The sequence below is a fragment of the Balearica regulorum genome, chromosome 3, assembly GCF_011004875.1.
Source record: "Balearica regulorum gibbericeps isolate bBalReg1 chromosome 3, bBalReg1.pri, whole genome shotgun sequence".
NCBI lineage: Eukaryota > Metazoa > Chordata > Aves > Gruiformes > Gruidae > Balearica > Balearica regulorum.
The window spans coordinates 82400296-82418256 of NC_046186.1; the positions used below are offsets into that span (position 1 = coordinate 82400296).

Below are 17961 nucleotides of genomic sequence, written 5' to 3' on the forward strand. Positions count from 1 at the left end.
GCAGGGAGGAAGATGACAGGGAATGGTCTTGAGAAGACAGTCAGAGGAGTAAGTCTAATGAAAAACACATAACTTCAGAGGGATCACGAACAACTAAGGCTGAAGCACGGACAAAGCTGTTCCTTGTTCAACTGTTTCGGTTTTCTCTGTTCTCTCGCCCAGTGCTAGAATCATGGCCACACATGCACCTGGAGAACAGGGCGCAACTTCCTGAAGATCAGTTTATACTCATTGTTTCAACAGAGGAGCATTTCTTCCTCAAAAAAATCATATTTATTGGGAAAACTGCCAGTTACAAGAGAAGAATAATGAAGGAAAAATAGTAGCAACTTGCTAACTTTCAGCTTTTGCATCAGTGTCAACCAGGGAGTGCCACTACAGTCAGCAAGAATGCTGTACCCAAGGGCTCCCAAGCCAGGCCTAAGCATCCCTCCGTACCAGTCTAGGATGGACGCTCAAGGATCTAAATCCTTTTGAAGTCTCCAGAAAGACTCTCACCAAATTCCACATGCGTTGTGAAAAGGACCAGGCAGCCCTTCTGATTTGAAGACAACACACCAAAAATACTGACTAAAACCCATTCATTTATTGGTCCTATTTGTTTTGACTTGTGAGTCCCAGGCACTGGTAAGTGCCCATTTTACTTATTTGTAATATTTTGCTGAGTTCTAAATTAACTTAACACTCAATAAAAGCCTGGAGGAGCCCTGAGGCCAACCCAGTGAAGACTTCTCTTAAAAGAACCATGGTCATCAAAGGGGCTAGCATTCATAAAACTGAGTAATAGCTGACAACAAAGGAACTAGAACCTCAGTACACTCTGGAGTAAAGTTGTGCAACTAGAATACAGTGCTTCTTTCTGGTCAGTTCATAAAAAACAGTATAGAAACAGAAGCAGCCAGAGAGAAACACAAAAATTAGCAGAGAAACAGTCCAGAAGAAACTAAAATGATTGCAAGGAACAGTAAAACTCATGACTGCAATGTGGCTTTCATGCCAGGTGGCTGGAAGTATTCAGAAAAGTTTGAACCCTAAGTAAGGAGAACAGGCAGTGACAGTTGTCAGAACATAACATTTCTGAAGTGATATTTGAGGAAATAAGGTAAACACTAACTCCTGTTGATTAGGGGGGAAAAAAGGTTCTACGCTTAGGTTATGCTATAATTGTTGACTTCAGAGGTTAATGCACCTTTCTTTAAAGTATTTGTTATAAATCAATGTCCAAGGCATTACTGAACTATAAACATCTGCTGCAGTTGTTCCTCTATAAACATCACCACTGTGGAGGTCTAAGAACATGTGAAAAATCAAACTACATAGCAAGAAAAGACTAAAAAAAGAAATACAGCCCTAAAAAGGAGACCTTGAGAAGTCTGAACATGCAGCTCCCGAACAAGGCCCATGGACAGTTATGGTTGAATGACATTTTGTGTTCAGAGTAGGGGTTTTAGCAGCTGTAACAGATGAGCAGGCTCACAGGGAAACCAGATGCACTAGGGTGTGTTAAAAATAAGCATTTGGAAGTGGAAGGCCTGTGATTTTATGAGAAAAAGGGAGGGAGCAGATGGGTACATTTCACAACTCCTTTTCCCACACACGTGCGTAATGTGAGGTCAACCTGAATTACATCTACACTGCGAAAGCTCTTCCCATTCCACCTGCAGGGTGTCCATGATGGGCAGGTTAAGTGAGTCTGTAGAAAAAAAAGAAAGTGCCAGCTGCACTAGGTCTGAGGCAGGGCAGGTTTTCCTCACCCTCCCTTCCCAGCTGTATGAACCTTACAGGTGACTATTTTCCAGACCACAGTGACTGGAACAGTAACACAGTGATACACTTTTTAAAAAGATGGAGAAAAGAAAGGCTTGCTCACATATTCTCAAACACAGAGAGATGTCCTGTAACACCATTCTGAGATAACTGGCAATTTAATCACAGCCTCTTTAGACACCCAACAAATTCAGTTACACCACATAGTAATTCACTCGAGATCCTTCAAAGCAAATGCAAGCTGTGTCTTATCCAAAAATAGGCACTGAACCAGATGACCAAGAAAGAATAGAAACAAGGAGCAGGAGGGAGACGAGCGGCTTGTAGGCAGTGAAATCTCCAGATTCCTGGTGGCAGTTTGCTGTTTGTGGGGACAAGTCACAGCTGCAGCAGAGTACAGGCTGCTCGATGTGATCCAGCGGTTAGACCCACTGGGGAATGAAAGTAAACTTCCTACTCTGTTCTGTCCATTGCCTTATCCAAGATACAAAGCAAGATAAGAGGGAAAGAAGAGGAAGACAGAGTCAGGCTGCAGCATGACAAAGTATTTCAGAAAAAAAGCAAAGCAGAGGAATAGAACAACAGCGTTTGAACAAACACTTTATGCTTTTAAGTGCCTATACATTAAACAAGATTTACTGCTATTTCCTTTACTCCCTCTGACATTTACAGCCTAATCATTCCAACAGCTGTGAAAATAAAGACTAAAACAAGATTCTTCAAACTGGGAAGGAGGACCCAGGCTAATGGAAAGACACAGCCAGTGTTGCATCAAACTTAAAACAAAAAAAAGAAAAAAATTCTTATAGTTGGACTCCCACGAGGCAACCAGCTCATCATCAGCAGGCCAGCTTTCTGATTTTACACCCCTCTTTTCAATAACAACGGCAGCAAAAGCTGTAAAAAAAGTGGCTGCATGACAAGTTGCTCTTTCTTATTCACCTTCCTTATTGCCTTATTTTTTCTTCTTCTTGAAGTCACCCTTCCCTTTCCCCTGAAAGACCCCTGTGACCTCAGTGATGGGTTGGTGTACTAGACTCTGCACGCAGTGAGTACCAGAGTGCACACTATAAACAAACAGCATCTGCTGACTGCAGGGAAGAACATCCATGCTCTGCACACACACTACAGAGCACAAACAGGCACAGTATGATTCCAGAATTTTGAAGAGCTTGCTCGGAATGTCACAGTTTGCTTACTGTCAAAATGAATCTTTTTTTTTTTTTTTTTTTTTTTTTTACCCACTTGAGTTCATCTCCTTGAAAAAACAAACAAGCCATCATCTTAATTCTCTAGGACTTTCAGTTCCAGCTCCCATCATCTAGAGCGGCAGATGCCCAGGAATCAACTCTCTAGCCAGCAGAAAAAGTGGGACTAAAAGAAACACTGGAAACAAAATGCGTATATATGCACTCAGAAAACTAGGTAAGAGACAACCAAACCAGCACTTCAAGGAACAGATGGAGCAGTTGCTCACCACTCCAGCTACTGGCCTAATAGCCCAGTTCTATTAATAAATGCAGTACTGTCTACTTGCTGATGTCAAAAGCTTCAACTTTGGATTCACTTTACAGAAAATGAACCAGATGGTTTCTCATCATCTAATTTCACACTGTTGGCCCAAATGAGATGCAAAAATAAGTTTTCCTTAAGTGAAACAAAGAAAAAGTGAAGTTTGTTTGACAGCACAGAAGTGTGCATATACTGACAAACAGAAATGACACTCAATGACACAAACCTAGTTTATGACAAAAGCATGATATTTTGATATCTAGACTGCTTGTCAAAATTGTTTTCAGTCCAATCAAGAGGTTAAAGTATAAAAAAATATAACCATGGAATGGACTACCTCCGTAATGTCATATAAACGTAAATGAGTTTTTGGGTAGCTAATATAAATGTGATAATTTAATGTAGTCATCAATACAGCAAGGAAGTGTTTGAAAATGAGTATGCAAAGCAGCCAAAACAAAGAAAAAAGCTATATAAAAGCACATGGAAGGTAGCTTTCCCCTGGGCAAAAGTTCCTGTTAACAGGCAATGACTATGGAAATAGCAAGAAAAAAAAAATCTGCCAGAGCTTCTGCTTCATATGAGTGTATCTCAGACTGCGCTGCAGTGAACCTGGGACTTTCCATGAACACCCAGAGCTGAACTCAGCAAAGGTAACTGTCAATGCACTCCAGAAAAGAAATCTATGCACCAGCTTCCTCATCTGCTTGATCTGTTTTGTCTTTCAGCACCTGAAAACTGCACATCTGGCCACAGGGCACTGCAGCCCAAAGACAGGTCAGTGCAGGAGCCAGAACAATTTTCCATTCCAGCTCAAGTTCCTCATCTTATTTAACTCTGTAGCTCTGAAAGAAAGCAGTCATGCCATCCCTCTGAAGTTTTTAGATGTTGAAGGGTCAAGATTTAAAGCAGTAAGGCAAGGCCCGTCTCACTTCATTCAATTATTTTGAGTGTTTGTAGAAAATTTCCCTATTCTTAATATAAAATTACGCCCTTTCCTTGCCTTTTTCTGTCTTTTCACTGTGTCCCTTTAATAGCTCAGGAGGTTTTCAGTCCAACACTCACTCGGTCTGATCAGTTCTTCACATGAACAATGAAATACTGAAATGGAAGCTAGACAAAGGAGAATCAGAAGTGCTAGAGACAAAATAAATACGAATTTAGGAGGAGTCATTACATGTGCATATTGTGGGATGCCACAAGTTCAGGCAAACATTTCTTTCACTTTGATGACTATCTGAATCTTCTACAAGGCTGTTTTCTACTTCTGAAAGATTTTTGAGGGGCAAGGTTGTGGGTTTTATGTTTTAAGAGAGAAGATCATAAAAGACACATCAGAATTTCTAACAAACAACAAAGCACAAATTTTTCCCAAAGAGCCTAACTTAAGCATTCACGTTGAAAACAAAGCTGTAGTTACTGTTTATTTTGAAAGGACAAGGGTGGTGGTTTAAAGTATTAAAAGGGTTAGTATGTTTGCACTCAGGGTTTTACAGTTTATGGGTAAAATAATTAGTTTTGGTTTAAAAAAAGATTAGCACCAACTTCTTTACTTCCCTTAGTGGGAGTCACAGATGGTCAGTACTGATGAAAATAAGACACCGCTATTTAAGTATCACCCATCAAGCACCATCGTTTGACATTTTCTTTGAATATCTTTTGTTCATCTCTTCTCAAAAACCTTTGACAAACCAAAAGCAAACAAAAATGGTCCCTCTATCTCCATCTACAGTAACCTACAGATACTACACTAGCTATATGGAAGTTATGTGCCTACAGCCAAGTTTGATTCTCTAACCCATACTTAGAAAAGAAGCCACATGCCGTTAAAATGCTCTGGTTGAAGTAAAATGCTGCAGATATGAAATTCTCCACTTCCTATCTAATATGGTTCAAAGTTTCTGTCCAAAATGTAACAATCTCTGTGGGATTAGTGGTAGGTTCCTGCCTTTCCATGACTCCTCTCAACTTCACTCCTATGAAATAATGAACCTGTTGACCCAGAAAAAAGATGTGAGAAACAATTTTGTTAAGATCTGGCCCCAGTGTACAAAACTCAGCTACCTCCCCCCAAAAGACTTCCATAAATCTCAGAAGCAAATACAAAGCCTGTTTATATGACTTAGCTTTGAGTAATTTCTTCATATTCACTCACAGACACAAGTAAAATTGAAACAAAAATACAACTCTTTGAACTAATCAAACCCTTTCTTCTAAAAGACGGGAAAAGTCAATCACTGTAATTTCTAGTTTTGAATTCTTTTGAGGTGCTCAGATACACCAGTGGCACCGATACAAGAAGCATGGTAAGCGTACAGCACTTCTTGCTGGTCTGGGCAAGTCTCGATTTGGCCAATACAATTTTCCCTTTGTGCCTCAAAGCACTGTACTGCAGCTGCAGTAAGTAACTCCGAGCCTGGTTACATGTTAGTAGGTGGTGAAGAGCTCACGTACTGCCCAGAGTGCAGGACTCAAAGGACCCCCCTCAGTCACTGAATGCAGCCCCTAAACTTGCAGACCCCTCATTCACCGCTTGCAAAAACTACCTCCATCTGGAAAGGGAAGTGTTTCCCTGTCTCCAGCACTCTTGTTGGGAGCCCTGTTAGATCCCACTTACCAAGAGCTTTCAAATCCTACTGGGTAGAGGGAGCAGAAGCTCTTTATTCAATCTTTTCAATATTCTACGTTTACGTGCTTGTCAAACTGAATGAATGGCAGCTAAAGTCTGACAAAACCAACCAATTCTTAAGTCAAACCCCAAGATCAGATGTAGCAAGTAATGACAATGCACACTCATCATCGCTATGAGAGTTACCTGCCGCATCCCAAACGGTAACATTTTATCAGGCTAGCATAAAATAGTTTAATGTAGCCTGACTTCTAGTGCCAAAGGCTTCACAGATGTAGTTGCTAACACTAGCTAGCAAGACAAAAAAGGCTGACAACCGAGAGTTTTACTCATAATTTTTTTTCACAGCTTCGTTACTGTATGTCTGTACAACAAATGCAACATGACACCTCATCTGTAACTTACCAGTAATTGTTTAAATACATTTTCAGAAATAACCAAATAACCATGAAATAGTAAAAGATCAGAATCAAAATTCAAAGATTAACCTCTCATGCCCTACAACAATTTAAGGATTATCTTCAGAAAGAGAAATATCTCCAGAAATGAAACTAATGAGAGCAAAACCTTTACAAATACAAAGTGTAGAAAATTTTTTTAATAGTCTTACTTGTAGTTTTTCTCCCAGAACTTGATCGGTCTTGCGTATGATGCGATAAAGATGACGCTACCAAGAAACGGACTCAGTGGTGTAGAAAAGACTGAAGTGGCCAGAGTTTGAAAGAAAAGCATAGCAGAGTCTGAAAATTGCAAGTTAAGGCAACACAAACAATTTCTTCATACTTCTAAACCATTGCTGAGGTAGCTCTTTGAACTATTTATTTTTTCTTTTTTGTTATTTTTACCAAAGAGGTGGTAAGGAAAAGAAAGGAAGGCGGGCAGTGCCAAATTGCCAATTACCGGCATGTAATCGGTGGGTCTTCGACGCTGCAGTTGTAATGGAAGCGACATGTCTGAACGGAGTACGTTATCAGCAGGGAGACCCTGTCTAATCTCTGCCCGAGGACAGATCCTGAGCGTAGGCAGAGCAGGAAGTGCCCTTTTCCAGCTACCTTAGTGTACCTTCTATAACACAAGCTGCCTTTCCAGAGTCTGACACACACAGTTCAAAAGTCCACAAAACCTCATTTTGTTGGAAATTCTTGGTTCTCTGCACTGGAGTCTTGCTCCCAATGCATCCAATACTGCATTCTGTGAGTTTCCTCTTATTTTTGAATGACCTAGTACGTGGAGAAACAACTACGCCTCTATTAATCCAATCTGCTGGCTTAAAGTCATGCTTTCGTGTTAATTTTTACGGCCGACTGAAAGGTTCAGTATTTCATATTTTTTTAAATATACACGAAATGAGAAGATGACGACAGGGGAATAGTAAATATCACACATAAACATCATATTGAATGCCTGAATCCATAGCTTACTTTAAATGTAAATTCATATTCCAGATTGCTGGAAAGCAAGATAAGAGATGGACAAGGATACTGAAAAACATGCAAGTTGAAAGGAACATGATTAAAAAACCCAAGCAAATTAAATATTAGGCTTTAATTCTTCATTAATTCATGCCACATCCATGAAATCTCAGGGAAAAAAATTTCCAGGTTGGCATATGAGAATAGTTGTCCTTCCCTACACCACTCTTGGCAGAAAGGTGCTAAATAAAGAACTCATGGACTGAGGAGCGACTAACAAAGTACAACACTCAAGTGCATCTCAAACTAAAATTCAGGTCAAATCACACAATAACCACAGTCTTTTAATAATATCCCTCTTATAATAACATCCTGTATTTGTCCCCCACAGACTTTAAGACTTCACAAAAAGTCATTTTAACACATGTAGCATCACTCATGGTACCGTATTTCCATAAAAAGGCTAGCCAGCCATGCTTTCACAGCAATCTGCAAAATCTAAAAACAAATATTTGCCAAAAGATCTCTCTCAAATCCCTCAAACGTATTAAAAGAGAGTGGTCTGGAATGGTGTCTTTGTGCATTAGAGAGATTGGAAAATGAGCCGCCCTCAAGAGTTTAAAGTTCAAAAAGCAACAGAGAGGACAGAGCAGGAAGCAAGTGCATCAAAAAAGTTAAACTGTCACATTACGCTGTAGTCAGAACCAGCATTGGCTGTGAAAGATGAACAAGTATTTACAGGTGTCAGATAAGGGAAGGAGGCATGGGAGCTGAAGAGACAAAAAGAGAACAAGGAGGACAGATAAGGACAGCAAATGAAGTTTTCTAAAGAGAGTTCTAATGTCATGATTCATTTAAAAATTGCCACCATCATGAGTTTAGGGCTCTGCTGTGAATTGTTTGTGTCTAAGACATAATCAGCAGCAACAATTTCATTTTTACTAAAAGACATAATGCTCTACTATATGTATGTTGGAAGACATTTCCCATTTGACTTGTGAAGAGTGATTTTAATAAAGTGTTTCATATATGTAAGTGTGTCGTGAGAGCAAGTAAGAGCACTCAACTCCCTTACATACAGAGTTGATGTGTACAGTGGACAATTATCTGTCATCAGAGTTTTTTTATTTGATGTTACCTCATTTCCCTTTATTAGGGCTTTTTATTTTTTTATATCAATGCTTTATTTACGTTTAAGTAGAAAATAAAAAAATGCCAAAATCTTACAGGCATGCTGTCTTTTTCTGTGTCCCAAGCCAGTTTTCCTGTGTTACATCTTTGTTAGGTTACACAGTGTAGAAGTGGAACTTGTTTATTTGTGAATAATGGATTTTCTTTTTAATATGGCCAAAATAAAATTGTGAAAAAAAGAAACAACTAAAAACCCTTCAACATGAAAAAAAGTTCTATTTTGGGAATTAATACTTGTAATTCAAAAGTCTGTTTAAATTCCAATCAGTGTCAAAACAAGTAACTGAAAAAATAGCATTTTCAAAGTCTTCCATCCCCTTCTTTTAACACAAAACTACGCAGTAAGGCCAGTGCAAATCCTCTGTTTCCCAAACCCCACACTTCTAATTACTGTTTCTACAGGCAAAAAACCATTTTGTCATATCCAGGCACACAATCACTTAGATGGAAGAAACAAGCATCACTTGGCTTCCTTCTCTGATGTTAGAGCTGTAACCCTGAAACAGTCAAAGCAGAAAATGTCATAAACAGGAAGATCTGAACCACAAATCCTTTCTTTCCAAATCTCACTGTTGATTTATTACGTAAAATCCTCTCCTGACTACAAACTACACTGACTTTCTCAGTGCACTGATAAACACATAACCTTTTCTTACTTCACTGGGAAGGGAAGTTGCAGATCTCTCCTTAAGCCAGAAGCCCATTCCCGCTCCTCATCTTTCAGGATTAGGAGGGACTTTGAGGGGTCGCCTAGTCCATCTAGCAGCCACAAGAAAGGATCAGCTAAATCTATGAGTCCTGACAGATGTTCGTCTAAATTCCTGAAGATCTCTAAAGGTGGAAGCTCCACTACCTCCATCAGGCAAAGGTTCACGCATGCTGCCCTTTGTGCTCTGCGCACCAGAATCAAATATATTAAAAGCACACAGAACTTCTCATATTGCCAAGCTCTATGGCAAAAGCTCACAGAGGCACTTTGACATTTAAAAATTTATGTCCCATTTGCAGAAGTGATTCAGGCAATTAAGAACCACAAATAATTAAATTCTGCAAAGAAACGGCAGACTTAGTGCCTCTGCAAATTGCAACATGCATTCATCAGTACTGTTTGCAGGGTTACAGTAACAACAAATAAAAATACCATGTAAAAAGGCAAAGTTACTGTTGTTGTGGGAATAGTAACTTGGGCATTTCACCAGTATCTTAATTGCAACATTGCCTTAAAAGACAGATTTGCAATCACAAAGGATATTATTAATGTAAATAATAGAAAACTTGTCTAGATCACTTTAGTAATAACTATGTAAATAAACTAAATCCTGCTTAGTTAACTGCTTCCCATTTTGCAAAGCTTAATTAGTACTTTTACCAAGAGTAAAGTTGTCACTGCACAAAATATTCATGACCAAAGGGAAACTTGTTGAAGTATAATCTCAGTTCTTAAATGTTTTACTAAATAACCTTATATACACTTCTCCTGCAATTCATACCATCGTGGAATTCTGTAATAATTTGCCACAAACTACTCAAAGTTCTAAGATCACTATTTTCATAATGCTTTCCTTTCATAAATAGATAATCTAAAACTTTCCCTCAGGGAGGTATTCTGTCTGCAATTCCCTCTGTCCAAGACTCTCATTTATATTTCCTATCTAGAAACATAAGCATAGTTAATCAATGTGGCATATGATTCAATATATCACAGGAAAAAGCAGAGGGAAGAAATGACTCAAGGCGGGGGGGGGGGGGGGGGGAACCATTGTGGGATGGAAGGAACAAAGACTTAAGTGCGTATTTCTAATAAACAGTACAAAGTAAACTCTTCAGTAGGTCTGAACTAAAGCTACTTTGTCAACTCTTCCTCCACAACTTTGGTTAAGAGAGAAGGAAGAAATGAAAAGTTCATCTCTGAAAATGCTTTAGATATCAATAAAGTTAAATTTGTTCAGTTAAAGTGTTTTATTTCATTTTTTATCTTTTTCCTGTATTAAATCAGATTTCTAACCAAGTTAGACTTTAAGATGAAAAATTTTTGTTCCAAAAATCCAATATATATTTTTTAACCCTACAGACATTTGAGGGTGACTTTACCCTGTGTTTTACTCTCCATATCCACAAAACCAACGTTCACAGCCCTGGAACGGGCACTGAAACAGACTGTTTCTAAAGGACTGCTTAGGTGTTGATGAACATATATTGTTACTCATAAAACAGAGTGGAAATGTTAAAAAGGAGAATGCTTCTCAGCACCATGATGAAAAATGCACATTAAAATGTTTAAATCCAGCTGCTTCTGATATGGGGAAAAAAAAAATCAGGACAGTTGCAACAGAAATTAGCTCACTGAAATGAATTTGTATCTGAGATACCAACTAAAGACTGAGAAAGTAACTAACATTTTAGCGCTCAGTCAGCCACATGCCCAGCACTTTACAAAAGCTTCTGCATGCATAAAAGTCCACCCAAGTTGGAGCTAATGCGTCAATCACAAAGTTTCTTTCTGGTTGTATCAAAAGTCAGTGCTGAGGACTGTGGAAGTAAGCAATATGCAGAGTGTGGCTCAGTGTGAAGCGATCAGACACAATCAGACCAGTTTGAGTTAAGAGTTCAGTTTCCCAGTTTCAGAGCCCTGTAACCAAGGAAGAAACAAAACTATATTTCTCAGGAGATGTTCCAAGCATTTTTACATTTTAAGGTAAGTTACCTAAGAATTTTGCACTTTGTTCAAACACTGTAAATAAATGAATATATGAAGAGGAATTTAAGGATAAAGAAAAACAAATTCATAAAGGATATGAGGTATTGCAAAGAGCTGAGCAAAAACATGGAATGATGATCCCCAGGCAATCTGCCAGGGAGCAATGTACGTCATGATGAACTGCAACTTCTGCAGTAGGTCCCACAGCTGAAAAAGAAAAAAAGAAAAACGTGGTGACTTTTTAGGCAGTGAGATAGTTTCAATACTAATATCTGAAAGTGACACTTTTTAGAACTGTGCCCTGGAGTGAATGTGAGAAATTATACTGTATTATTAGCTTTCAGGGGCATTAAGGCCTTGTAAAGCACAAAAGTATATTCTTCATTTGAAATTCAAGCTTGCAATGAGGTACATTTTTAACCACTGTACTGAGGTAGCTCCCAGATTACCTTTCTTCAAAAGCATGTCTGCTTTAATTAGAAAGTGGGAAAACAGGTTCTGACACTTGCTGCATATATCACACCCGCCAGTCAGACGGTTACAGGACAAGAGACTCCAGGAAAAAGCAGATATAGTGAACAGAGGAAGCTCAATGTGTGACACGTGTGGCTCTGCACATGGAAATCAGACATTTCTCAAGAACACATTTTCATTTCTGAATCAACGGGAGAAGTCATCACCATGTAAGCGCACATTTAGCATTAACCATGAATTGTAGCTGTATTTTCAACATCAAACTATCCTACCATAAAAACATTGCATTAATATGAATTTCTATTGTTGTGCAGTACAAATGGAAAAAGACATTCAATTTACTTTTCCTTCCTGTAAAATACACTTGGTGCTGCAACTAGCAATTTCTGATTCAAGAATGATGTGTACTTATTCCCTAAAATACATTTTTTTTTTTCCTGCCAGCTCTCTTGGCATCAGGCCAAACCAGATCTTAAGTCTTGTCTGCACTGGGCCATCAGATTCATATTGCAGAGTAGATTCCTGACAAACTGTCAGGAAAGATTTGGCCATCAGTAGACATCAGTGCTCAATACACACAAAAGGTGACAGTGAAACAGAAGTATATGCAATATTTCATGCTTATACAGTAAATACATGTTGAATTTCCTACAGTAAATTTTTTTTAATTGATTTAATGAAAAAACAAGTCATTGACAACATCCTGAAAGACACTGAGGCTACATCAATACTGGTACATGAAATGCTTCCAGGGAATGTTCCCAGGCACTAGAATTGTATATGTTGTCAAATTGTTAGAAAGGTCCCTGGGAAGGTTTTGGTCTGGCCCAGCTAGCACTCTTCCAAGCAGTTCCCAGGCATCCTTTGGAATGAAAACCCTCCACGGTCCATTTCCAGGTGGCAGTTCCATACCTCCACCCTGCGTACAGACTGGGAGAGTTAGCACGGACACAAGCTTCCCCAGGACAGCTGGCCTGAGGGACACAGCATGGTCCTAGGCACTCTTCATTTAGTACTATGTTGACAGTCAGTGAGGGTGCACCTTCACTGGCCAATTCATTTTACCTGTCCTTAAGATGCCACCCCCAAAGTAACACTTGGCCATCTGTATCCACACCAGCAATGCACTTACTAGATGTTTCACTGAGCTTCTTTATGAATTATTGTAAATAATTGCAAATGAATTGCGAAGGAGGTAAGAATGACTGATGGCATTAATGTGTTTTCGTCTTTGTGCTACCAAAGGATCGCAGAAGCAGCTGCTGTGTCATGCAAACTCCAGTTATAACCGATAAACCTTCCAGCTGAGATGCAAGCAGCGCTTCACATGCTTTCTGTGCTTTGGCATGACTCAAATTAGGAGCAATATGCAAAATACAGATTATGTTAACTTTCCACACACATACTATTTAACACCAGCAAAGCCCTGATAAGAACAAGCTGCTATGATCTCTTCAAGGCACAGCCTGGTTACCCCTACTTAGTTTAAGTATGAGAAATTCAGATCTTGTCAACTTTGTTTTCTCTCAGAAATACTACATGTGACTTGAAAACTACATTAGTTAACGTAGGCAAGTAGAACTGAACTCAAACTAGAACTGACTTTTATTTATTTGAACCCTGTTTAGCAGGCTGTGGGGTTGCTTTGTTTTGCTTCATTTTTATTTATCTGAAATGTCTGAATGAGCAGCTGGGAGAAAAATGGTATCTGCTAAAAGATTTAAGTGAAGGGCTGAAAAAGCTAATGACTCACATCTGAAGCCTCAAAAATTCAAAACTGCAGCACAATCCAGCAAAGTTCTGCCTGTTACAGATTGAAATCACAAAGCTATAAATCATCCCAGCTGTGCTCAAAGCTCAGGGTTCATCAAAAGGTTTTCAAACCTCAAATAAAATTCAGGTTTTGCATTTGCTAGGAAACCAAATCCAGGAGGAGACCATTCTGGCTTCTTGTTCCATTACACTGTTTTAATCATTCTTTAATATTTACACATTCTTGCAAAACAGGCCATGGAGTCCAAGTTCCCCGTTGCTTCTAACAAGTCCTACTACTTGTACATTCACCACTGCTTGAACTGGCTGTTGTGTCTTTCAACACCTGCCTCTTGGCTAATGTTTCTGCAAGACAGGCAATGGAGCTCATCTCCATTTGCAAGAACATGAAGGTAAGAGCAGCGCTCTGGTGAACCCCTCTTGCTTTTTGAGGGCCTTATGACCCCGCACCTAAAGGCCTGGAAACGTGTGAATTTCAAACTACTGCTTTCATTAAGAGTTGTCAAGTGCCTCTATTACCTCTTTTCCAGGCCACACACTGCAAAACACCTGGAGGGTAACATGCCATTAGCATTTTACATATCTAACTCTACTTGTTAAAGGTGATGTCACCTAGCAACTATGGTACAGAGATTTAGGGAGGGGGGATTTGGCTTTACATTTTCCCTTTTTGGTTTTGCTAGAAACATCTAAAAAATATTGTTCCTTATCAGTTTTTACCCAGTTTACCATATACTTTTTTTCTATATCTGACATAGGAACTCCAAGGATTCACAAAGTGCTATTGCTTTTCTCACAGAAAGAAACTGAAGCTGCTAAAAATTGCCTTCGTAAATAGGAGGAAGCTGATCCTCAGAAGCAGTCATTCTCTCATTTCAACTACAACTAATGGCATTTCAGTCTTCAATAATCACAAGACACTAGCTTAAGAGAAAAACCTTCAACATCTTTTTAAAACTGTCAGAAACAATTAGGATTAGAAAAGGTTAGAAACAACAAAGCCCATCTGGAGTTGAATCTGGCAAGGAAAGTGAAAGGCAACATGAAGGACTTCTACAGGTAATAGCAGCAGCAAAAGACAGTCTGGGGAAAACACGGATCTGCTGCTAAATGGGGCAGGGGATCTGGTGACAAAGGACATGGAGAAGGTCAAGGCACTCAATGCCACCTTTGCCTTGGTCTTTACTGGTAAGACTTCAGGAATCACAGGCCCTTGAGACCTGTGGGAAAGCATGAAGACACCCTAAGTAGTGAAGGACTTATTAAGGATACATTTAAACAAACTGGACAAAAACACTTCCTTGGGACCTGATAGGACACCTCAGCCCCTCTGATTCTGTGAAATACAAAATTTATCCTCAGCAAAGTTTTGGCTGAATGAAGGTAATAACTTGCTCCTGAGGGTGTGAGGTATATTTTTTAACAGTGCTAGATACAAAAGGGGGAACCTTCCCATTTGAAGTGAAAGTGTATTAAAAGTAAAAAATTAAAAAAAAAAAAAAATCTGTGCTGAGTTTTAACCCTCTCTTTATAACAATTTCCTTAAACACATATAAAAGATTAATTTTCCATTAAGACTTCCCCATCACAGTTTAGGATGATTTATAAAAGAATATTTTTATTAAGGCACCTTAGATCTTCAATGTTTTCTACAGTTCACTAAGCAGAAAAATGATATATGATTTAGGGGACAAAGTTCTAATATTTCTAGATATCATTACTCATGTGACAGTTTTGCACAGAAAACAGTTTTTAAGTCTCTGATAAAGAGTTTAAATTATCAGTATATTCAGTGAATTTAAGCCAGCACATTCCCAGTACTGTCAAGTGAAAGTGCAGAACATGCATCTTTCTTTCATATTTATTTTATGTGGACACACACATTTTATCATCCTAATCATCCTTAAGTCCTCTGAGTTTGGAAGCCTCTACAGACCTCTGGCACATAAGCTAGTATTCTATATATCTCTAAACAAAGCAAAGGCAAAGACTTATCTTTTCAGGATTTCTTTTAAATGTGGTTATTCTTAACCAAATTTAAGTAAGATTACAAACTAGAAGTTAATAGAAATTAGTTCACATACATAAAAAAAGATTTTGGGAGTCTGAAACATCACTAAAATGTGCTCTCCTTTTCTCAGTCTGGTAGATTTCAATAAACTAGGCAGAGATTAACACCTGAATTTAAGTGACACTGAATGTGAGATGGAGACTAGCAATGCTTTCAGCATTTGGCAGCCTTTCTATCTGTTTAGCATCTGTTGGGATTCTGTGTGGGCAGACTCCTTGGCAATACTGGGACTAAATAATGCATAATCATTAACATTTTCTTGCTTGCTTGAATTTTGCTGTGTTTTAAAAAAGTGTATGTACAAATTGGTTTTAAACAAAAATAACTGTCATATACATATGGCTATATGCTCTACGTGCAACACAAAATTGAGAGATTAAAAAAGTTAAATGCAGAAAGCAATCATTTTCCACTTTGAACAGGTATTTCTTTACATCCCTGTTTAGATGCTAAGAACTTGAGACAGATTTGAACTCACTCTCAGACGCTAGCTGTGTATTTGGTTTTTCATGTTATGCTAATTCTGGTCAATTGGTAGCTCCAAGTCCTGGAAGAAATTCTAATACTGCTAATTTTTTTTTTTTTTTTGTATGTCTATAAAAATTAAGATACATTAAGAGGGAAAGTTGTGAGTATGTATGTGTTTATGGATATGAAATTAGGTGGAAGAATTTTACTCTAGTTCATGGTTTTGCTTTGCAAATTACTGACTTTCTGGTTTTTACTTAATGTCATTTAAAACAAACTTCACCTATGAAATCCTACAAAACAAGATTTACTGGAAATATTAAAGCTTTTTAATGTTTATGTCTTAAGTCATTGTGACATTCCATTGGTGTGTTTGAACAGCCCTATGTTTGAATCTACAACAAATACTTTCCAGGCTGACTTTATTTGCATCTGCTTACAGACATTTGAATCCTTTATATTGTGGGATTTCAAGCTCATTGTTTAATGCAACATATATAAGAGGATCAAAATACAATCAGTCCAAGGCTTTGATATCAAACCTCGGAGGAATACATTCCTCACACACAGTGTTCCGCACTTAACATCAACAGTGTACAAAACAGGCAGGTTTTAAACAGTTTGAGTAAGAAGCCTTGGAAGCCTTACATTTGAAGTTAAATGCTAGCCATCAGGCAGAAGTATGATGAGGATTATGACAATAAGATGATGATAAAACCTAACAGTCCTGGATCTGCTCACAGCAGAGGCTGCTTCTTCCAACACAGTTAGCTGACAGCAAGAGCCCAGGGAAGGAGCCTGTTGTATTGTAAGAAACTGTTTCCCCTATCTCCAGAGGCGGGCAAAAAGGACAAGACCAGAGCTAATCAGCTTAATTTGCAGAGGGCCAGACATATGAAATAAATCAGATGGGAGCTACACTGATCCAGCCTCTTCAGTGAAGCCTTCATAGGCATGGCTCCTGCCAAGACCGTATCTTCCCAAAAATCTCCTTTACTAAAAGCAGACACAAAAACCGCATAGAGTAAGTTGTGTGCCGAAGCACCAGGTACTCAGGATACAGATACCAAACACATCTCTATCAGCATGAAAGTACAGGAATATAGTTCTCAGTACATAGTGAGCCAGAGTGAACGCAGGGAGTGGGCGTACATCTCCCTGCACGCCTGTGTGCATTTGTCCCATTCTAAAGAAAAATAACAAACCAAAAAAGGAGAGAAAATGCAATTTGGCAATAGTGTTAGGAATGAAGTCTGACAAAGAGGTCAGTGATGGAAATCTGAATGAAAAATCAATTAAACCATTTCTCCAATATTAAAAGGAAACATGAACTGTAGAGTGCTCAAGAGAGTTAAGGAGTCTATGGAAAATACCACTGGGATTATTCTGTCAAATATCAGATGCAGCCTTGGGTATTTTACTCAGCAGAAAGTGTCTTAACAGGGTTTATATGCTGGATATCAAAAGCAGAGGAAACAGCTGTGAGCCAAGAGGGTGCAGCTGATTAAGACATTGGATTTCAGTATGCATGAATGGCAAGAAATGGATTAAAATATGAATTAACGACTTAGTGCCAGAAGCTTTGAAGTGAAACATCAGATTTAGAGAAGGGTGAAAAATCAGAAGGGGACAGAAAAAAGAGAGAAGCTTTTGACTTATAAGTAGCACCTAAATCAATCAATGGGACATGCCAACCAACCAAGAGCTTTATTGCCACAAAGGCAATAAAAAGATCCAATAGGTTAATTACTTGACTTCAACAAAGCATTGAGAAGGTCATTGCACTTGGTAGCACTTTCTCATAAAATGAAGGAAAATAAGGTGACATGCATAATTTCTTTCCCGCCCAAGGGATTGTGTTGTGGATGTTGAAAGTTAAGCCTGATCAACACAGGTCTGGCAGGTTGTCACAAACTGGCTGTCCTAGCTGGAGTTACTTTGACATAAAGATCATCTTTCATAAATG

The 17961-nt window shown here is 38.6% G+C and overlaps 1 protein-coding gene across 1 annotated transcript in view; it reads right to left on the bottom strand.

Moving 5' to 3' along the window:
• Positions 1-17961, bottom strand: part of PCNX2 (pecanex 2) — a 154290-nt gene that overhangs the window by 45688 nt on the left and 90641 nt on the right. Inside the window, exons 22-23 of the mRNA XM_075748702.1 lie at positions 11306-11416; positions 6519-6646 (exon numbers count right to left, since the gene is read on the bottom strand). Of these exons, the coding sequence (XP_075604817.1) occupies positions 6519-6646; positions 11306-11416 (239 nt within the window). The remainder of the gene's footprint in view (positions 1-6518; positions 6647-11305; positions 11417-17961) is intronic.